The sequence below is a fragment of the Danio rerio genome, chromosome 8 (genome assembly GCF_049306965.1).
Source record: "Danio rerio strain Tuebingen ecotype United States chromosome 8, GRCz12tu, whole genome shotgun sequence".
NCBI classification, from domain to species: Eukaryota; Metazoa; Chordata; class Actinopteri; order Cypriniformes; family Danionidae; genus Danio; species Danio rerio.
In genome coordinates this window covers 23,127,374-23,150,883 of record NC_133183.1, presented here as the reverse complement: position 1 = coordinate 23,150,883, position 23,510 = coordinate 23,127,374, and the positions used below count along the sequence as shown (strand labels likewise).

Here is a 23,510-nt window from a genome sequence, read left to right as displayed (position 1 = left end):
TCTTTTATGGAAAAATGCCCATTACCACATTTCAATTTTACAATATGATCATTTGTACATTTCCATTTATTTACATTTTACACCGGCAGTACAAAACCTTTACTTTTAGTATTTACTATTGAATTAAAAAATTCAAAACAAATGACAAGATACAGTATACAGCAGTATTTTTATTATTCATTGTCATTATATCCATTTTAAACTGTCTACAAAAGTAATTTTCATTCATCAATCTTATAAGTACATTTTGCGATACAAGATTTTAATAATAATTTTTATGAACGTTTCATTTTGTCTTCAACTTCATTCTTGTCTTTGACTACTTTGATTACAGTAGAACACTGCAAATTCCTCATATGCAGAAAGTTACTGTAATAGTTTTTAAAATTACACACAATGCAGTGCATATTACAGTAATAAACTGTAAAGAATGTATAGTATTTTACTGGGAGTTTTTGCAATAAATAACTGTAAAATTGAGAAAAAGTTCAAAGGCTGGTTTATACTTCTGTGTCTGATCGTGTGAGTGCGCATGATCTGCAGGTTGCTGTGCCTTTATAGTTCTGCTTGCTGTTTGTGTTCCTCTGCGTCGAGTTTATTCGCTAGTGTTTGTTTTTTCTGAACGTTAACTTACAATGTAGAAGTAGCTAAACCCGGGAACCGGTGGACATGCAACAACTTTATTCATAAGGTAAACACAAAACAAAAGTCTACGAATGGCGCTTCTTCATGCAACTTGAAACTTGTAAACACTCGCTCAACCGGGTTCGCCCGGCTCTCTGTCCCACCCACACTCAGCCACGGTGAGGGCTTTGTGACTGCGCGAAAGCTGTGCTGAAGCATACGCTTGCGCTTGCACTCAGAAGTATAAATCAGCCTTAACAGTACAGGGTACATACATACATACATACATACAAATCAACACAAGAGCATTTAAATTAATGGAAAACAAAGTAAACAATTAGTTAAACAACAAGTTATAAATAGCCTAGTGGTAGTGCATCAACATATAGCAGTGAGGTGCTCACAGTGACCTGAGTTTGAGTCCTGGATGGAGGTCCTTTGCTGATCCTTCCCCTCTCTCTGTATAGTTCTATAAAATAATGATTAAAAACTCCTAAAATATAATTATAAAAAGGAAAGAGTGTGCTGTTCAAAACAAATGTGTTTTGAGTTTGGATTTGAATTGTGGCAAAAGTTTATTTTACGAAGATCAGGAAGAAAGTGAGTTCTAGAGATGGGAAGCAAAGTGGCTGAAAGTACTTAATACTGTAGTAAAAGGGTGGACAGAGGGAAGAGGGAACAGTGAGGTGGATGGAAAAAGAAGATCTGAGAGTGCAAGCGTGTGACAATACGTTCGAGATTAGTGAGGTCTGGGTCAAGGAGATTATGAACGACTTTAAATGTGACAATAAGAATTTTGTAATTAATTTGTAAAAAGATGGTAGGCCATTGAAGCTGTTGTAGAATGGGTGTGAAGTGACATATGGAGGGGGGTTGTGATAATACAGGCAGCAGCATTTTGTACCAATTGTAATTTATTGGTTTTATTTGGGAGACTATTGTGTGCTCTAATTGGGTGGATCATGAGCCAGTCTGCTGCGATTGGTTTACATCGTAAAGAGTGTGTTGAAAACTAAAGCTTGAGAGGCTTACTCTTGAACGCAATGATCCCAACAGTAACAATGGCATCATTTTTACCTGATCAATTCAAGTTCTTCCAACCCTTTGGAAGTTAATATGCTTTTGAAATGCAGACAACATTGTTGACAACATAAACTCGTTCAGGCCTCAGCAAATAACTACATTGTTTAAGGGTTAAAGTAGACACTTCACATGCATCCTATGACCATAGACTGGAACGATAAAAAGTTGTTGCAAACTTACAAAAATTAGTGCATTGAGACCAACTGGAATCACTGGAAAAAAATTCTTAAGATGTGTATTTTGAACTTTAATCTTGAAATTTTACTCTTCTTTAACATTAATCAACAGCTATTTTACACAGTACATGGAAGATATATTTACAGCAATAGTAAAAAATGTATTAAGTGGCATTTCTGACTCTCAAAATAGTTCAAATGTACAAAAAAAAAGTTCTGAACTCTAAAAAAAAAAAATTAAGTTGGGCTTTAAAACCACAGGACAAAGAGTACTGCCGAACTAGCACATGTGACCACAACAATACATTTTACACCATAGAAGGTTCTTATTTTCTAGTTATGGCCTCATTTGGAAATATATTCCTACTGTTGTCTGCTACCCTCTGTTGACCCGTAACATCTCGCTTTTAGTTCTGACATCCCTATTTGGGAGAGGTCATGCAAAGATTTTGGTTGACTGCATTATTAATGACTCTTAAGACTAGCATGAGCAGAAAAGCACTGTATAATTCATGATCACCATCGTTTATCAATGAAAAATAACAGCTAAGAGGTGCAAAGACAAAAAAGTGTGATCTCTAGGAAGTGTGCGTGTATTTTAAGCTTGCTATTCTCACTGAAGGCACATGATGTGAGGATCAACCAAGTTTACATACAGCTTGTTCCTCATATCCTTATTGACACAGGGAGACGTCTATCACCTCAGCCCACTTATCAAACAGGAGAAAAAAAATTACTCGGTTTTAAAACAGCAGTTTCATGTAAAGTTCTAACAGATTTTCGTTTTAATGAAAAATCGAATCTTCAGCATTTTTCCCAGATATGTAATATGATATATTTCCTGTAAATGGAAGAAAAAAGCTCTTTCCTCAAACCACTAATGATTCCACGGTCATTAGTGTTAGATGACATTTCCTGTTGCTGCAAGATGCATTGCACTTAGGTTTTATATGCTTTAGTATGTTTGTGTTGTTTTTTTGAGTTGATAAATACATTGCTAAAATTGGATATTTGACAACCAAATTTTAAGTCTAGAACAAGGTTAAAACAAGAAAAACTGAAACAGACAAAACAAAACAGTGGATTTTTGGGGAAAAGTGGTTGTTTTAAGCTAATACTGATATATATTTCAGAAAACAAGAAATAATATATTGGATTAAGGGATTGTTTGCAGACAAAAGTGACGACCGGGGGGGTGGGGTTGATGGTGGGGGGGGGTGCTGGACTAAAGTGAAAGCCCTACACTTAAATTATGGATAGAATTGATGATAGAAAATGTTAGCCAAAACCAATGGCGATCATAAGGAAAGCGATATATGGGAGAATTTCATTTCCTCTGTTAAACTATGATCTTGTCTACCCTGTTGTGCTCTGTAGCATTATCTTTATGCATTTGTTACTGTTCCTAATCATTTTTTCAAAAATTGTTACCAATTTTCTAAACTGTGAATGGGCATTTTGTATGGTACTGTATTTTACATTAGAAAGAAATCAATAAACACTTCAATTTAAAAAAAAATAATAATAATAATCATGCTACTTTTCTGTACAGCACAAAAGCTTTTTCTCTCTTAATTGATAGAGGAATATTTGATGACAGTGGGTTTTTGTAAGTGGGTTTTGTGCTAACATTAGTGCTGTGCATGAGTGTGTGTGTGTGTGTGTGTGTGTGTGTGTGTGTGTGTGTGTGCAGCTGAAAGATAACATCATTCATAAAGATGGGCTAGTTTATCCTCCACCCATACCCACAAATGTGTAAAAGTGCCACTCCTTCCTGATTCAGAGTAAAATCGCTGCCTTGGAGCATTAAATATCTGAGTTCCGCAGCCTCCAGTTTGCAAATAACTGTGTTAGACACTGTCTATATTACATTAAAAAATTGTTTAACTTAATATTTAACAGTCACGGCTAAATTAGTTTTGATTAAACAGCCTGAGCTGGACAGCTGGAATAAACTTACCATTCCCAAGTAAATACAGTTGGAACCAGAAGTTTACATACACTGTATGAAAAGGCACATAACCATTAAAAAAGTCTGATGTTAATGTGACTAAACTTTTTCTCTTTTAGGTAAGTTAGGGTTATCATATGTGTTTCTGTAATGCTTAATAGCAGAATAATGAGAGAGATATTTTTTGAGAAATTGTTATAACTTTTCTTGAAAGTCAAGTTTATGTAACGGAGGCCAGCTAGTAAGTGCTGTGCAGGTAAACCTCACTCCTCTGACCTCCAAAGGACCTCTAGCAACAGACACTATATAGAGGCCATGGTCTTTAGCCTACTTGGTAGAGCACCCAACTCCCATGTAGAAGGTTGCCGGTCTTATTCCAGCTCAGAGCAGGTTGGGTTGTGTAGAACCAGTGGGGTTACATTTACATAAAATAAGATTATTATGCCTCTGAAAAAGCTCAGATGATGTTGTCAAGCTTTGAAAAGTTTTTGATTGGCTAATTGACAACATTTAGATTTATTGGAGGCACAACTGTAGAAAAGTATTTAAGGAAAAACTCAAACACACTGCTTCCTTGTGTGACAACATGGGTAAATCAACAAGCCAGAATCAACAACAAAAAAAAAAAACTAGATTACAATTTACAAAAATACACTGGGAAAAAGAATAACTTTCGGAGACGAGTCCTGTGGTCTGATGGAACTAAGATTGAACTGTTTGGCCATAATGACCAGTGTTACATTTGGAGGACAAAAGGGAAAGCTTACAAGCCTAGGAACACCATCCCAACTGTGAAGTATGGGGGCGGCAGCATCATGTTGTGGGGCTGTTTGCTGCAGGAGGGACTGGTCCACTGCACAGCATAGATGCCATCTTGAAGAAAGAACATTATGTAGAAATACTGAAGCAACATCTCAAGACATCAGCCAGATAATTAAAACTTGGCCACAAATGGGTCTTCCAAACAGACCATGACCCTAAGCACACTGCCAATTTAGTTTAGCAAATGTGCTTTAAAGACGACAGGGTGAATGTTTTGGAGTGGCCATCACAAAGCCCTGACCTCAATCCTATGGATTTGCGGGCAGAGTAGAAAAAGCTTGTGCGAGCAAGACAGCCAACAAATCTGACTCAGTTACACTAATTCTGTCAGGAGGAATGGGACAAAATTCATTCAAACTATTTGGAGAAGCTTGTGGAAGGATACCCAAAACATTTGACCAAAGTTATACAGTTTAAAAGCAAAGCTAAAGAAAAATATCAAGGTAATGTATGTAAACTTTTGACTGTCTAGAAATTAATAATAAAAACAATTCTCTCATTATTCTGGCATTTAGCAAATGTAAATCATTTAGGTAATCCTAACAGATCTAAAATAGTAAACGTTTAGCATGATTTACCATCAGACATTTTTTTTTTAAATAAACATGTTCCTTTTTTTGTGTATGTAAACTTCTGGTTTTAACTGTATAATGGTTTCGTTACAATGTAACATTTTTGTAATGATGTCATGCCAACACATTATGCACAACCTAAAAGCAAAGCGGAAAAAAAATGTAGGTTTAACATTGATTTTTCTATAGATTTTTTCTAAATGTCAGTTTTCTTCATCATTATCTAATTTGCTGAATTTTCTTTGTGACTTTATTTTCATTGTTTGCTGTTTTACAATAGTACTTGATGTCATCTAGTGTCATGGTTATTAATATGATTATATTTTTAAAACATTTATTTATTTATTTTTTTAATAAAGAAATAAAAAAGCAGTTTCCCAGTGTTGGGTTGCAGCAGGAAGGGCATCTGCTGCATAAACATATGCTGGATAAGTTGGCGGTTCATTCCGCTGTGGCGACCCCTGATTAATAAAGGGACAAAGCCGAAAAGAAAATGAATGAATGAATGAATGAATGAATGAATGAATGAATGAATGAATGAATAAAAAAGCAAATCGAAAGGGAAACTAGCTAGCATGTCACATTCACGTCGTTGGTGTTGCTTTAGTGAGTAGTTTGTTTAGGCTGAAACAAAAAAAATTCAGAGTGTGTAGGTGACACATTTGGCACCTTGCATTTGACTGTGCTAATTTATTTAACGTAATAGATATATTAATGTGGTGCGGTGGCTTGTGTACTAGTGTGTACACTATCGCTGTCTCTATGTTGATTCTTTTGAAAACTGCGCCCTCTCTAGAGCCAAACAGGGACTGCATGACAGAATGCTGGAAAAATGTAAACAGTTTATATCGAAGGTTGATTGAGATCACAAACACGCTCAATGCACAAAAGCTTTATCATTCTTATTTAACTCGATTCGAATGGCTTCATAGGCTGAATTCGATTTAAAATATGTAAACTTCTCTGGAAGCACTTTAGTCACTCAATTTAACGCAATCCACAAACTTTTTAGGTCAGATACAGTGCTCAGCATAATGGAGTGCATCCCATTTGGAAAATGAATATTTGTATGCATTTCTCAGTGAATATAGGCAATGTATTTTGGTCCATTTGAACAAAACAGATTTATTAAAGAGATATATTTAATAAAATTATATTTTAGTCACCAAACAAATTTAGAAATAGAAAGATAATACAATTAAATTCAAGCTAAATATTGCAAAAATATATATAAAACCTACAAAATTTCAACTAAATTTTTCCATTTGTCGCTTCTCTAGATTTTGCCTCTTTTTTAAATTTGTATTTAATATTTTTTATAACATACATTTGGCTGTACTAGTTTTTGGTCTGTTATTGTAAGTTACTTTGTTATATGTAACAAAATAGAATTGGCTTCAGTACAGACTAACCTAATGTATATGCACAAATATAATATTGTATAGCTTCCTATAAGATAGATTTGTGATGGGTGTACCCATATATGCTCAACACTGTATAATAGCTAGGTTACTTTTGGAAAGTTTTAAAGTACAAAAAAAGTATACTTTTGTATATGAGCATAATTTTATAAATATTTCTTACTAGATTTTAACAATTTAATGTTTCATTTTTAATTATTGAGCCATTTTATTTATTTGATATTTTTGGTAGTTTTTATTAGTTTTAAATTTATTTCAGAATTCTAATTCTGTCTGTTTTGTATTCATGATTATTTCATATTTAATATGTTATTTTAGCACATCCATTTTTCACTGTAAAACCCATCAGTCAACTTTATCAAAGGAAATGAGTGGAGTTAACTCAAAATGTACTGAAAGTATATTCTACTCATTTGAAAAGAGTTTTGTGCTCAGTATTAAATTTTTCAGTATTATTTTTAACTCAAATGGTTTGTAGCAATATGTTTCCTCAAGCAGTTTGAGTTGCCTTAACTTATTAGATTTTATTCATCAGGTTTTATTGTGCTTAATTTGCTTAGTTTACTTAAATAGAGTAAGTTCACAGTACTGATTCAGATTAGTTTTTGAATTTAAATGGTTTGTTGCAATCGGTTCCCTCAAATGGTTTGAGTTACCTAATGATTAATCTTTTGGGTTTAGTAGTAAAATGTTTGTAAAATAAGTTTGCATTTTTATCTTTTTGTTTGCATATTTTAATTTGGTATTTTATTATTTGTGTTGTTTTTGTTAACTGTAATAACCTTTCAAACTTTTATTAATTATATTTATTTATTTAGTTAAATGCTTTAAAACAGTAAGACATTTTTATTTCATATTTTTCAGAAGGTTGTATATTCTATGCTTTTGCTTTACAGTGTAAAAAAGAAAGTAACAAAAACATTTATTACAAGTACAATTAAATTAAAATATTATAAAAAATATTTTCAAATATTAGTACGTTCATAATTAGTGCACTAAAATATGATTAGTGCACTTTTTAAACCAAAGTTGAGTCAAATATGGACAAACCCAACAGTTAAAAAGTGCAATTAAAATTTAAGTTAAACAACTGACACAACATTGGGCTTGTCCATATTTGACCCAACGTTGGAATACAGCAACCCAGCATTTCTTTCAAGTGTAGTAAATAAATAAATAAATAAATAAGTAACTGTTGAAGTCTGTCCATAATAATTTTTATATATATATTTATATTTTAATTTATTTTAATTGGGAAAAACACTTTTAGGCAACGTTCAAAAAGCGAACAAAATTTTCAAACAAATGTTAAATGATTTACTTTATGAATTATGTTGCACTCAGCATTACATCTACCACCTTATACCTAAAACAGATTGTAAATTATGATTTGCTGTCACTGCAGTAAATCATAATGAAATGACAGTTTAAATCTGATTGCGAATCCAGCAGAGGGCAACCCCAGCTATCAGCCAGTGAGAGCAGCAGAAGGGGGTGTGACTCCACAGACCCCTATTGAGTTTGAGCAGCCATCCACAGCTTTGCTAAGAGACCTGCTCTCTGGCCAGCAGCACTGCAGAAAAAACAGCACATCTCTTCACTTCAGCCTCTGCAGGCGCTTCAAGCTAAAGTAGCTTCCGCTGACTCCTACATTGCATGACTTTAATCTTGAAGATGGGAATGGCAGATTATAAACTGATTTCTCTTCTGGCTCTAGCTTTGCTTCTGAGCGCATGTGCTTCAGAAGGGAAAAGAGGAAGGCCGAAAGGTCAAGAAAAGACACCTGTCGAGGAGGAGAGTTTCGATCAAGATGATTCACAGGAAAGCACACTACAAGAAGAAATCATTCCTGATGAAGACCATGATAAAGAGTCCATGGTGGAACCGCAAACTACAAGTCCTTCGCCTTCCACAGAAACTCTCAATTCCTCTGTGCCTGAAGATGGAAACAGCACTGATGAGCTTGTTCCAACAAAAACGAGCATCACCAAAATCCACAACCCTCTGTTTCCCATCACCGACAGCTCTTACAGCGCGTATGGGATCCTGTTTCTGGCGTTTGTGGTGTTTGCCTTCGGCGTTGTGGGTAATCTTGCTGTAATGTGCATCGTTTGGCAGAATTACTTCATGAGGAGTGCTTGGAACTATTTTCTGGCCAGTCTGGCTTTTTGGGATTTTCTGGTGTTATGCTTCTGTCTGCCGGTGGTGGTTTTCAATGAACTCACCAATAAGAGGCTGCTGGGGGATTTCTCATGCAGAGTTGTGCCTTATATCGAGGTGAGGCCCTCAAAAAGCAAACTGTCAAGTTTACGGTCTCGTTTTGCATGGACTAATTTACCTTCAATTTTTTTTTTGCATATTTTAACTGCAATGTTTACTCTTGGATAGATACAATATCTCCTTGAATTACAAAGATTAAGCTAACCATCTAACTTTCAAAGTTTTACAGTGAAAAATACAAACGGCACTTGAAGATTCCTTAAAATCTATTAGTATTATTTATAATATTCTAGAGGGGTCCACAATATATCAGTATTATTCTGATTATATTCTTGAGTAATATTATAGTTTTAAAATAATTTATTAATTGCAAATTTCCTCATTCAACTACCTTTCATCTAATATTTTAAAGTTAATTATTGATTAAAAATTTTATAAAACTGTAAATGTTAAATAAATTTAATAACAGGGTTACATTTTTATAAAATCTCCAATAAGTATTTTGTTCATACTGTATTTTATACTGCTGTCATCCCCAAATTCACGATTAGCTATTTTAATTATTATTTTTTAATTATTAAAATTTAAAAGTTTTCACTGTATATTACACTGTTGTGCTTCCTAAATTCCCTATTTATTATTTAATTAATTTAATTAATTATTTAACACTTTTTTAATATTCATATATGTATATATTCATAGCATCCAAAAAAAAAAAAAAAAAAAAAAAAAAAAAAATATATATATATATATATATATATATATATATATATATATATATATATATATATATATATATATATATATACTTTTATATATACTATTGAATTTGAATTTATTTTCTTCTTTTTTTAAATATTTTAAATATTTCCCAGAGCAAGGATATTTACACAGTATGTCTGATAATATTTTTTCTTCTGGAGAAAGTTTTATTTGTTTATTTTCAGCTAGGATAAAAGCAGTTTTAAGGGCAAAATTATTAGCCCCTTTAAGCTATATATTTTTTCAATAGTCTACAGAACAAACCATCATTACACAATAACCTGCCTAAGTACCCTAACCTGCTTAGTTAACCTAACCTAGTTAAGCTTTTAAATGTCAGGTTAAGCTGTATAGAAGTGTCTTGAAAAATATCTAGCCAATAATTATTTACTGTCATCATGTCAAAGATAAAATAAATCAGTTATTAGAAATGAGTTATTAAAACTATTATGTTTAGGAATGTGTTAAAAAAAAATCTCCTCTCCGGAAAAAATAAACAGGGGGAGTTCAACTGTATGTACATATATGGATATAAAAAAGTATTGCCCATCCTCATTAAAAATGTATTTAATTAATGTACAATTAAAACATTTAATTCAAAATTAAGCTATTAAAACAGTTAATTCACAATAGTAAAAATAATTATTTTCTTAAAATAATCTAATCATTTAATCAACAATTACAGCAACAGTTGACAACAATTTTAATGTTTGTGCATCTAACCAAACCAATTATTATGACTGTATCCTATGAATAGAATCAAATCACAATTACCTGTTGTAATAATTCTCTGCACACCCTCTCCAGGTAACATCTCTCGGTGTGACCACCTTCAGTTTGTGTGCGCTGGGCATTGATCGCTTCCATGCTGCCACCAGCTCCATGCCAAAGGCGCGGCGGGTCGAACGCTGTCAGAAAGTCTTTGCCAAGCTGGCGGTGGTGTGGATCGGCTCCATGGTGCTGGCGGCTCCAGAACTGCTCCTGTGGCAGCTGCATCAGGTCACATCCCCTACCCTGGGTGACCAAGTGGACACCTGCATCATGAGCCCATATCCAGACCTCCCTGAATCCATCTATTCCCTCATTATCAACTACCACGACGCTCGCATGTGGTGGTACTTCGGCTGTTACTTCTGTCTACCTGTGGTCTTCACCCTGCTCTGTCAGCTGGCCACCTGTCACGTGTCTGGCGGGAGCGGAAGCTCTCCCAAGCGTCCAGAGGAGCGATCCCCGTCCAAAAAACAAAAGCTTCAGCATGCTCAGCAGGTAGAACGACAGCTCAACTGCACAGTCATGGCTCTGGCAGTGGTTTACGGTGTCTGTACACTTCCAGAGAATGTCTGCAACCTCACTCTGGCCTACGCTCCCATTCAAGTATCCGAGGAGGTGTCTTCACTCCTAGCCCTCATAAACCAGTTTTTCCTGTTCTTTAAGTCATCGGTGACACCGGTGCTGCTGCTTTGCCTGTGTAAGTCTCTGGGACAGGCCTTCATGGACTGTTGCTGCTGCTGCTGTGAGGAATGCCAGCCAAGCAACTCTTCATCCACCCAAAATGTCGCCGAAGGCAAGCTCAAGACCTCCAATGATGTGTCCTCCATTTTTTTTGATAAAGCCAAGGACACTTCGACTATCTTGTCCATCGGTAGTTGAGTAGGCGGATCCGATCCCCAAGTGATGACATGAAACCTATAAAACAACCTCCTTTTTTTCCCCATCATCCACAAGTGGCCATCTTTACATTTTGCAAGACTGTAGAAGCAAGTTAGTGCTTCTAGGTTAGGTTTAGGTCAATGGGTTCCAAACATGTCTCTGAAGGGCAGCTGTCCTACACAGTTTAGTTCCTATCCTCATTAAGGTCTATTAAGGAAGCTAATCAACGTCTTTTGAAACTTCAAGTGAAGTGAGCCAATGTTGGTTGGAGCTAAACTTGCAGAACAATGACCTTACAGGAACAAGATTGGACAACCCTGGTTTATGTACCGTGTTTACACAAGACCCTGGACTAAAGAAAGTATAGCCCATTACAATCAGTGATTCCGTCTACACTGAGTGTGGAGAAGTTAAATAAACCCCTGACAGTAATCTCAAGACAGAAGAAGTTCTACTTCTGATGTGCTTGCACTTCTTGTGAAAAGAAGGAGAAAGGGATTGGGAGTGTCTGCATTGTCATAACCCTTGTAGACAGCGTTTAACTGATGTGGCGCGACTCAACAATGGTTGCATCCAGTGTAGACAAGAAGTAAGAATATTTTCAATTAGGATCTAAATTAAGGGTGTACAGTCCTGCTCTACAAGTTTACCTTTAACACAAATTAAACATGGCATCTAATCAAAGAGTATATTCCATTTGAAGGATTAACCCCTCTGAGTGACAGCTTCAAAGGAATTAGGGTATAGAGATGAGCCCTTTTGATTGGAACATGCTTTTTACATCAAACAACACCCTGTACAAATGTTCATGGCGGCGTGAGGTGGACATTAGTTACACCCTTTAAAATCCTTCATTTCGAAGGGCCTTTGAAAGTGGCGAGTTTTTAGCACTTCAGATTGAAATGGCACTTCAATAATGCGTCTGTTATTATTTTCACTCTGAAGTGCTCTTCTGAGGGTGTTATATATCCCATTTGGAATTCAAACTGGTAACACAAGTGTTGGAGTTGGTTTGAGTCTAAATTTGCAGAACAGTGAACCTCCAGGAGCAGGATTGAACAGTCCTTGTTCAAGTACAGTGATTCTGTCTACACTGGATGTGGTGGATTATGAAAAATCTGGGAATGAGACATTAAAACATGTTGGACATGAAGGTGAAATGGATTGGGAATGTTCGCTTTGTCACGTCTATTGTAAACATCTTTGATCTAATTTGGGTCAATGCAATTGTTGCATCGTTAGACAGGGTGAAGGGTTAGTGGGTAAAGGGATATTTTCATTTTCGATTTCTCATTTTTAGGATCCATTTTGGGTGTCCAGTCCTGTAGAGTTTAGCTCCAAACGCTCCAACACACTTGTCCGTACATTTCTAGAAAATGCTGTTGAAGGCAAGCCAGTAACCCTTAGCCAAAAAAGCTAAACTAAGAACAGTAACTTTGTTGGTAAATATTTAAGGAGGCAAATGTTGATGAAGAAAAAATGAAAAGCTTTTCATTTGATGTCAAATGATGTGCTTTTCATTTTAGGAATCAACAGCGTATCAGCTATTCTCCAACTCTTTGCCCTTAAACATTAGTTTAGGATTGATCAACAGTAGTCAACATTTGAAATGATTCGAAACATATCATTAACGTTGTCCTAAAATTATTGAACAACACCCGTTATTTTTTAGGACAATTTTTAAAAAGTTGATCTGCTTCATATGTTGACTACTGTATATCTGAGTTAATAGTGCAAAAAATTGTGTTTTATTAGAGAAGCCCCCTACCAATTTGCAACAGGTAGGGTATATCATATGGGACTTCTCATTCATTTCCCAAATTCGGACCATCTTGGTTCAATCATTTCTGAATTTGGCGATCTTGGCCTACAGCCTTGTTTAATATTCGCTATTTAATTCCCTAATATAACCCACTTGAAGGGGTGAGCAAATTTGGGCACTGAGTTAACTGGAAGGGCTGCCAATTTAGCATTGATTGTTGTTATATTTAACAATAATTTGGATCATAGCAAACAGGCACCTCCTGTAGTAAAGAAAAGATTTATCAGTAACACCTCAGCAAGGGGACCAACTCTTATTTCTCAACTGATTGCTTATTAGCTTACATACTGGCTGTTTATAAATACTGATACACATATATTACTGCTTTATTTAGCATCACCATATTCTATATTCCTAAAACCTACTGCATACCTAAACTTACAACAACTACCTTACTAAGTACCAAAAAGCAGTAAAGTAGGAGTTTGAGGCATAAGACAACAGTGATTATGTGTTCCCTTTACTGGAGTGCTACAGATTTATCTTGAACATGGACTCTAGTATGTATAGTCTATATTCTGGCAACATGCAAGAAATCATTGGCTACAATCTTCACTGTGCATTATGGCTATTTGCTAGCAATTTTGTGTTAATTGACTGTGCAGTCATTGTGCATTATGGGATTGAATTAGCACTTATGGTAATATTTACTGTGGTTTTTGGACAACAATAGATGTTGTCTTGTACAGTCTCAGAAATAAAGGTACGCGAGCTGTCACTGGGGTCATACCTTTTTAAAAGGTACACATTTGTACTTAAAGGGTCCATATTAGTATCTAAAAAATGTAAGAGGAACACTTTTGTTCTTTTTAGGTATTAATATGTACCCTTGAGGTATTAATGTGGACCTTTTAGGTACAAATTTGTACCTTTTGAAAAGGTACCACCACAGTGACAGCTCTCGTACTTTTATTTCTAAGAGTGTATGTCCCCTTAATATACAGCCCTATTTAAGAAAATAGGTAGCAATATGAAATTTGTGCCAATTGTAGGATTAAAGCTAAACCCTGTAGGACAGTAGGACACCCATGATCACAATTCTGTGTTTGGCATCTTAAAGCAGTTCACTTTGTATCATGTTAACAATCTGAAATTTCATTCCATATCTCAGGATGGCTCAATGTACCTATAAAGTCTTAAGAGATAGTTCAACCAGTCATTTACCCACCCTCATGTTGTTCCAAAGCTATATTTATATCATATTTAGAGGAGAAATAACCAGCATAGGCTTGTTCTGAAAATGTAGCCCTATATACATTCCTGGAGATCGTGAATTATGTAGCCAGAGCTACATATGGCTGCATTTCGTCTTTAAAAGGAATGCTACAGAGCGGTATGGCTACATTTCATCTTTAAAACGAACGATACGGGGTGGTATGACGTTCCTTTTCTCGCTTATCAGCCGACCTCTTACCTGCATGTGGAAGGCTTTTAGCTCAACATGTATGTTGGTGGACTTGAGATGCATAGCGGAGTTGACCGAAATGACAGGGTTAGAGTCCAGTGAAGAACGGTTCCAGAAAGCTAGTAACAAAAGCCTAAAAAGTACATAAACAAGTAAATAATGGTGAGAATGTGGTGAATTCCGAAAAACATGGTAAAAATCAGGCAAGGGGCAGGGTGGGGTTATCAGTCGGTTGGTCAGTCAGTTAGCCACTGGTGGATTTATGCGAGAACAGCAGGCACAAATGGCACTTATGATGCGGTGTTCACACCAGACGCTGAACGCGCAGATAAATCGCGCTATTCGAGCGTAAATAGATGAACATTTGAGTTTATTTGCTTCATTCGCGCAAGAAAATCCGCTTCATTCGCAAGTCAAATCAATTTCATTCACGCGCCAAATTCACTTCAGAACAGACGCGGATTGGACAGGGCTTCTAATGGCCGGTGACTGACTAGCTTCATTGCTAAATAGCTAACATGGATTTTATTCAGAAAATCATGGTGTTTATATGCTTTCTGGAGGCTGAAAATCAGTGTTGATACATTTGGGGCTGTCTGAGTCCACTAGATCCTTTAAGGGGTGCACCCAGCTCTGTGAGCTCATAAACTCCTCCAAAAACTTAACCTGAATGACGAAGGCATTCAGCCGTGCTGCTGACTGAGCCGAGCTCAGTTTGATGAACTGTTGTGTGTTGTCAGTGTGTGCAGTAGAATTTTCCCCCGGGCCACAGGGGCTACGTCACAATCAAGCACCCTCAAGCTCCTGACAAGAGGAAGGTCCTGATTGGTTAACACGGCGCGAATGTCCGCTGAAGTTGATTTTCGAACTCGAACGATTCACACATTAAACGTGTAAAATGCTCAATTCGCACCGCGCAATTCGCGTCATTCGCGCTACAACATTTGCACGTATCGCGCCGCAGGATGTCCATTCGCGCCTTTGCATTGACTTAACATATAAAGCACTTGCGCTTGACGCTTCTTCTGTGTCTGGTGTGAACACAGCATAAGAGATATTTAGGATCTCAAAAAGCGTACACGACAGACTTGTTTTGTACTTTTGTTTCACGAAAACAAAAACTGCAAAAAAAAAACGTAGCTCCTGGGACATATTTTGCTCTCTCCAGAAATGTATAAAGGGGTACATAATCAGAGTGAGCCTGGGTTGGAAATAATACATTTTATAAAAGGTAAGGCAAGGGAATTCATTTTATAGCACACTACATACACAATTATGTAAAGTGCTTTATATAACCGAGAAGAAATGCATATTATACAGGGTGAATTAAAAACAACACCACAACTTTAAAAATCTGTATTTAATCAAAGAAACATGATGACAACAGCCCTCCAAGCGACCAAATGAGCAACCAAATGAAACTTCAGAGCGGTGACAGAAAGAGCTTAGCTCTCCTTTTCTTCTTTGCAGAGTTCTCGATTTTCAAAGTTGTGGTATTCTTTCTTGAATCACCCTGTATAAAGAAAGGTTTTTATCCTGAGGGTTTACTTTCCTTGTAAACTTTATTCAAAATATATTTTGTGTGTGGAACAACATGAGAGTTAATTGGCTGAAATGGGAACTTAATACAGTATATCACCAGGGTCTTCACTTTTGATTTGAATTCAAATGTCCCATTCTTAAAGCCCTACTCTGTACAGACAATTCTGCATTTTACACATAGCTCTGAGTGTATAAATAACTAGCTAAACACTCTGAAAGATCATAAATGCAGTGAATACTATCAGATCACAAATAACACATCGTTTTGTTCATATTCTAGAAAAACATGTCTGTTACTCAGGCAAAGGTTATTTATCACTAATTTCAATTAATGACACGTTTTTCATAACCACTGAACATTCATTTACACTGCTGAATCTCAACTTCTCTACTGTATATACACAATCAGCCGAATTAGAATGTAAATAGATGATTTTTTTTGGAAAGCAAACTAGCGTCAAAACCCTTTTATGTAGTACAAAATCACAAAAATTGAATGGTGTACCTCCTCAACAAACTGTTTGCACATAGCCGCTCTCAAAAGCGACTCTTTTAAAAAGTCCATAAACAAGTTTATAAAACTCTATTCAATAAATGCCTTTTAATAATGTAAGTTGTCTCATTCGTCTTTCATTAAAAGCACAAGAAATAGTGTCTAGAGATTTCTCAAATGTCTATCAGGGCCTGAGGGAGAAGATTTGTCTGGTTTCTTCATTCCCATAAGGTTTCTATTGTTCCCAAAAGGAGATGGAAGCTTCTACTGTGAATATCAATAGCCAGACTGCGGCTGAGTTGCCAAGAGACCGCCTAAAAATTCACGTGTTTTTCCAGAATGGCCAAGCGTAAAGAAAAAACACTAGGATTGCCACCTTTTTTTGTCAATGTAGGAATCAGAGAATTTGTACAACATTTGTACGCCTGTCATGTTCGTCAGCTTGCTGATCAGCGAAAGCAAAAGTTTAGACACACGTTCATTTAAAAATACGAGTTTGTCTAAGCTAAATCTTCAAAATTGTCGTCTTATATGTAATGCTAAAGATAAGCTGAATCAAAGAAAGAAATGTTTTGGTCAGACCGACAAGTGTGTTCCCGCAGGGGTTGTTGAAGAGGGGGTTGGACCTCTTCTGTCTTGTGGTTTTGGCTTGCGCTCAGAGGCTGTCACAGATTCAGAAGACAAGTGAGAGAGGTAGAGAATGGCCTCATTAGAGAATTGAGCCGGGCTTTAAGAGAGGAGCTCCACTGGCCATAATGACTGAAGGAGAACAGAACAGGCTCTGTTCCCTGTAATGAAGTTTTTGCCACAAATCAACAAACCTCCTCACGACACAGGACACATTATACTACAGTAAATCATCCAATTTACAAAAAAACAAATCTATTAAGATTGTTCATACTTGGATTTGGAAAGTGAAATAGTGATTTAGATCTGGTTAATGTAATTGCATTGCGGTTTACTTTGTTTTTGTTGTCTAATTAGGCATGACAGCTTTCACATTAGCTGTTGAAGGCAGTTTATCAGGCAATCAGTAGTATGTCATAAGCTCTTGTTATCGAGGTCACATCCAGGACTGTGTCAGTTTGGACAAGAGATAAGGTCATTGCTTGCAGTCTCGCTCTGCAAAGTCAGGATGTGCATCCGACGATGTGTGTATTTAATTTGAAGCTAAAAATTGGTTCGTACAAGACATACTGGTGATTAAACATGCAAAACAGCAAACTGGTGGAGATGCACCAAAAAATGTTATTCTGTGCAGAAACTGAACACTCTGGATGCACTTGGCCAGAAACACAAATCAAGACTTTTTAAATTTAGGTAAATAACTTACAATAATAAATTACATTGATTCAGATGAATGCATTGTGGTGGATAAGGAGATTCCCCCATAAAACGTGTAAAGTGCTTTGAGTGTCCAGAAAAGCGCTATATAAATGTAGGGAATTATTATTAATATTTAAAATAACAAAATAATAAGGGCAAAGCAGTGGCGCCGTAAGTACTGCTGTGGCCACACAGCAAAAAGGCCACTGGTTTGAGCCTCGGCTCAGTTGGCGTTTCTGTGTGGAGTTTGCATGTTCTCCCTGCGTTCGCGTGGGTTTCCTCCGGGTGCTTCGGTTTCCCCCACAGTTCAAAGACATGCGGTACAGGTGAATTGGTTAGGCTAAATTGTCCGTAGTGTATGAGTGTGTGTGTGAATGTGTGTGTGGATGTTTCCCAGAGATGGGTTGTGGCTGGAAGGGCATCCACTGCGGAAAAAAAAAACTTGCTGAATAAATTGCCGGTTCATTCCGCTGTGGCGACCCCGGATTAATAAAGGGACTAAGCCGACAAGAAAATAAATGAATGAATGAACCTAATAAAAAAAACTAACCTCATTTGAAAAAAGTGTCAAATAAATGTGAAAAATGTAAAAATTGACAGCAACACAAAATAGGATAGAAAATATACAGTGGTGGCCAAAATTTAAGAAGTTTCAGCTGTTTTTTGGCTTCACATTCTTGATAAAATGAAACTTTCATCATTGTGCTCTATAAACCACAGAAAAGCATCATTATAGTGAGATTTATGTCATTATCCTTACTAAAAACAAGTCTGACTATTTTGCAGTCAACGTCACACAGTCATGTTCCTTCACAAAAGAACCCAAATTACTTGTGTATTCATTACCAGGCATGGAGAATGTGGTGAAGTTTTTAAAGTTCTCAAAAAATATACTGGCATTATGCCAGAGAGATCTGCTGTTGTTACGGCTGCGAAAATGCATATATTAAATATTACAATTTATATAAGTACAAAAGTGTGGAAAAAACGGTACAACTAATTTCTGTAGATTTACTCAGAGCAGCATGTTTTGTCAACATTATGAAATCAAATCATAATGAGGCAAAAAGGCCATATTTTCAGATTTGTCAGGTGTTCTAATAATTTTGGCCACCATTGTATTAATATTAAATGTCAATATATAATCTTTAGTTAGGTCCATGCAACAATCACATAGAATTGTTGTTTGCTTGTTTTGTACTAATTAGCTGTTTTTTGGCATTAAGTAATATTATGTTTTTCTCAGGAGATCAGGCTTGCAGATCTCTAAATGTGTTAGAGTTTTACTGTACACCTTAGCAGTTTGCTGACAGAGTATAACCAGGTTGCCAAACTATTTGACATCTTATTGGTTATTTTTTGAGCCTGTTGTTGTTGCATTTTATCCACAGAGGATCAGGGATGACAGCTTTTATCAATGTTTCCAATACCTCAAAACAACAAGATTTTTCGATGCATGCATTGATGCCACAAGCACGCAAATGTGCAGAGAGGACCCCCAACTAAAATAACATTCACTGTAAAAAAAAATCAGTTGATGAACAGTTTCCGTATTTTATGATTCACTATTTTTTCTGTTTATTTGTGGTTGTGAATAGCATCATGGGATGTTTATCGCTGCTCTGTTGAATTTTGATGATGAAACTTCCAACTCTAAGGTTTAAAAAAGTGACTTTTATTAACATTATAGTCGTTTGAAATAACGTGTAAAAAAATATATAAAGAGAAATAAGTCTGTAAAATAACAGAAAATGTATACTGGCAGTTTATTACAGGGTTTTTGTAGTGTAATATACGCCAACCCTGACAATAGATCACTTTAAACTCATAAAAACCTTCGTAAAAGTCACCTTTTCAAACTTTCCAAAGTTAAAAGTTGTTGGAAGAAAGGTCAAGATTTATTTACTTACTTTACACTATATAGCTTGGGAAAAAAAGTCTGTTCTGAAATGTTCGTTGAATAATTGAATTATTGCTAAATAAAGTTGGCCAAGTTGCAGTTTAGCCTGTCTGTTAACAAAATTAATGAAGTCATTTATCATATAAACCAAAAAATAAAAGAAACGTGCGAGTGTTCAACTGCAATAGTTTGTGTTGTTCTAACAAATAATGATCCTATTTTGATGAATTTATCAGTTCATAACTCCATAGAAATAGAGTCATAATATATCCTTATATTGCTATATATATTTAATAATAACAATAATAATAATAATAATACTATTTACTGACTTTATGCTTTGAAACTTTCATTAAAAATGTAAAATTTGAAACGAGCTTGTTTTAATATTCATATCACCCAAATTGTCACATCTATAGACTGAAATTGGCTGAATTTAAACAAACAAATTAAATTTAGAAATAGTCAACTTAATTAGTTTCAATTCTGCTTATATAAATTGTTTGCAACAAATTTGAAACGAACCAACTGTTTTCAGTGTAAAATGTGTGTAAACAATAAACAATACAATGACACAAAGATTATGTAACTGCATTGTCTGACTATGATGCCACGAGTCAGTCCACTTCCCATTTTGCACTGAAAGGAGAGTATGAAGGACAGATCCCATGCCTCTTACTCGAACCTCAGCCACTGGCACTTCCTCCTTTCTAAAGGATGCACTCAATCAATATTTGTGTGCACCTTTTAAGAGCCATCTCGACTTGGGTGAGATGACAAGATGGAGAGGTGAATCCAGGGCTTCCCATTTCAAGTCACCCTCAGCAGACGTGAGAAAGCAGTGAGTGTCCAGCATGTGGGGACTCTCTTATTCTCAGACTAAACTCAATGAGGAAGGACTAATATGACCTGAATGTCCCGCACTTCTGAACAGAACGCTGTCTCTCCGTGCCTTGTTAAGGGACAATGTTTGTTTTGTTTCGCAGAGCTCTGAGAAGGGGGTGGAAGGGGACGGGGGGTCCGTGAGAGATTCAACACAGTTGCTCTGGCAACTAGTTTTGGCCCCTTGAGTACACTAACATACAAATCAGGGTCTGGACTGAGGTCCTGGGCACCGAAAAAACAACGCAACCGGAGCCATGGACCACCGAGAATAGAGGACAGGAAACGCTAGTGAGTTTCATTCTGATTCACAAGTTCACGATGCCAGTTTAGAGTAGAAAAAAGTTTTCCATTGCATCGCCTTGTCATACTTGTGCATTCAGGGCACAGGGGAATCCTAAAAAAAACAAGAGTAGGTGCTGTAATGGCTCTCGGAGAGGCCAAATTTCCCTGCTTTTTGTGGATTCGGGACATCTCAACCCTTTTTTGCCTCACTTGTTCTGTGCCAAACCTCAGAAAGAAGAGAATAGTGGTGTGTGGGAAACAGAACACAAAGGTGAAACAATAGAGAATTTGGTGGTCAAAGTTAGTTTGGTGTTCGTTTGTTTGTTAGTAAAGAAAATGGCAAAATTCTTATAAAATAAGTGGAGGTATATTGTAAAAATATCAACACAAAACAAACTGGGAAAAGCGGCACAACCTAACATAGTTTCTCAAAAGTGCCAACAGCGCCCTTTGGCGGTTGAAGCTACATGTTACAGTTAATATATATGAGGCTCACAAGATGCTCACTTTTCCTTAGTTTTAAGATCCACCAAGTGTCACCACAGCGGAATGAACCATCAAATAATCTGGCACATGTTTTATTTAGGAGATCTCAACCCTTTTTGCCTCACCTGTTTCGTGCCAAGCCTCAACAGAATCGTTATGTGTGAATAAACCTCCACCATTACCTTTGTGGGAAACAGAACAAAAAGGTGAAACAAGATAATTTGGTCTTCAAAGTTAATTCAGGTGCTTCAATATTTGTTTTTTTATCTATTTTATCAAGTTATTTTATAATCAAATGACCAAATAATACTGAAGTGAAAAAACATGCAAAGTACTTCATTTGTTCGTTAGAAAAGAAAATGACCAAATCTTAAAATATAGGTGAAGGTATATTGTAAAAATATCAACACAAAACAATCTGGGGGAAAGCGGCACAATTTCTCAACAGCGCCCTTTGGCGGTTGAAGCTACATGTTACAGTTAATATGAGGCTCACAAGATACTTTTTCTTGGTTCCCCGATCCATCAAGTGTCGCCACAGCAGAACGAACAATCAAATAACCTGGTTATAACCTAATATATTTTATATTGCGTATATGCCCTTCTTTCCACAACCGTACATTTTTTAAGTATAAAAGTTAGACAGTCTAATCATTAACATCAATTCTTCAATCTATTTTGTTATAAGCTGCTAAGAAAACGTTGTTTTTGTGTTCAATATTTGCTTTTATTTTAGTATTTCTAAAACAAGTTGAGATTGTTCTCTTTCGACACCTTTAAATCATAATTAATAGACTAAACAAACGGTTAAATAGGTGATGTTCTTCTGTTTTCCTTTTGATGCTGTAGTAAATTCTGACGTTTTATAAACTCCTGGTGTTAGAACATTTTAGCAAGACAGTACAGCACACATACCTTTCAGTGCTCCAGGTTTCATTAGCGAGGGTAAGTGACATCATTTCCTGTTTAAAAAAAGGATATGGGAACATATTTAATTAACCTGATGTTGCAGAATCTAGACTTTATAGATACATTTTAAATAAAATAAGATATTCTAATATAGAAATAAAATGATAAAATTCTGATTATACAATGCATGATGGGGACACACAGATTAATTCAGATATATTGAAATATATACAAAATATAGTAAAAAACTAAAAGATGTCAAAGAAAATATTTAGGTAATAGTGGTGTGCCCAAACTTTTTTTGTTTAATGGGCCAAAAGCCAAATATCATTGAGAGTCGAGGACCAAATGGTACAATACCAAGCTATATTACAAGTTGTTATGAGTAATTTCCTAATTTCTTAAGATGTAAAAGTAAATAAAAACATAACTTTAAATCATATTAACTCATGAAGTATTAAATGCAGTAACATTTAAAATGATAACATTGCAATAAAACAAACTCACATTTATAAAACACTAGTCAAGCTGTGTCTTTGCCTAGATTTGTTCTTTATCCGTCAGATGACAGTATGAACATTTAAACTAAATCTGAATAATTTACACCATTTTACTGAAACTTTAAATTTAAGTTAGTGTTTAGCAATAAAGCAAACAAACAAAAGATTACATTAGATTTGAAATAACAATCTCTCAACCACGTTTCTGGAGAATCACCAGCACTGCATGTTTCGGTTGTCTCCTTTGTCACTTCCATAATAGGCATTATCTTTGATAATGAGCTGATGATCTGAATCAGGTATGTTTGGTTAAACAAAACATGCAAAATGTGCAAAGCTGGTGGTCTTCCAGAAACGTGGTTGAGAAACACTGCTCTAGGCCAACGGTCTCAAACTTAACTCGTGAAGGGCTGCAGCTCTGCATAGTTTAGCTTCAACCAGCAAACTCACACCTGCTTATAAGTCTCTAGTAGTCATGAACACCTTGATTAGTTGGATTAGCTGTGTTTGATTAGGGTTGAAGCAAAACTGTGCCGAGCAGCGGCCCTCCAGAAATCGAGTTTGAGACCTATGCTTTAAACCAGGGGTGCCTAATCAAACACCCCTAAACAAGCTAATCAAGCCCTAAATAGCATGATAGAAACTTGCAGGCAGGTGTGTTGAAGCAAGTTGGAGCTAA

At 35.9% G+C, this 23,510-nt stretch overlaps 2 protein-coding genes across 5 annotated transcripts in view; one reads left to right on the top strand and one right to left on the bottom strand.

The window, feature by feature from the left end:
- Positions 1–22,352, bottom strand: part of itpr3 (inositol 1,4,5-trisphosphate receptor, type 3) — a 98,874-nt gene extending 76,522 nt beyond the window's left edge. The window contains exons 1-2 of the mRNA NM_001313811.1: positions 22,338–22,352; positions 21,548–21,604 (exon numbers count right to left, since the gene is read on the bottom strand). The gene's annotated coding sequence lies outside the window, so the exon portion shown is untranslated. The remainder of the gene's footprint in view (positions 1–21,547; positions 21,605–22,337) is intronic.
- gpr37l1b (G protein-coupled receptor 37 like 1b) lies at positions 8,196–16,663 on the top strand. Of its 4 annotated transcripts, none has more exons than XR_012384299.1 (3): positions 8,196–8,926; positions 10,439–13,786; positions 13,996–16,663. XR_012384299.1 is itself a non-coding variant. In XM_691100.8 (2 exons), exons 1-2 carry the CDS (start codon positions 8,306–8,308, stop codon positions 11,279–11,281), a joined length of 1,464 nt encoding a protein of 487 aa, XP_696192.2. In that variant the 5' UTR covers positions 8,196–8,305; the 3' UTR covers positions 11,282–16,663. The 4 variants fall into 4 exon arrangements, 1 of the variants encoding a protein (XP_696192.2); XR_012384298.1 differs by having other exon boundaries at positions 10,439–13,791; positions 14,002–16,663; XR_012384297.1 differs by having other exon boundaries at positions 10,439–13,844; positions 13,959–16,663.
- Positions 22,353–23,510: the final 1,158 nt, after the last annotated feature.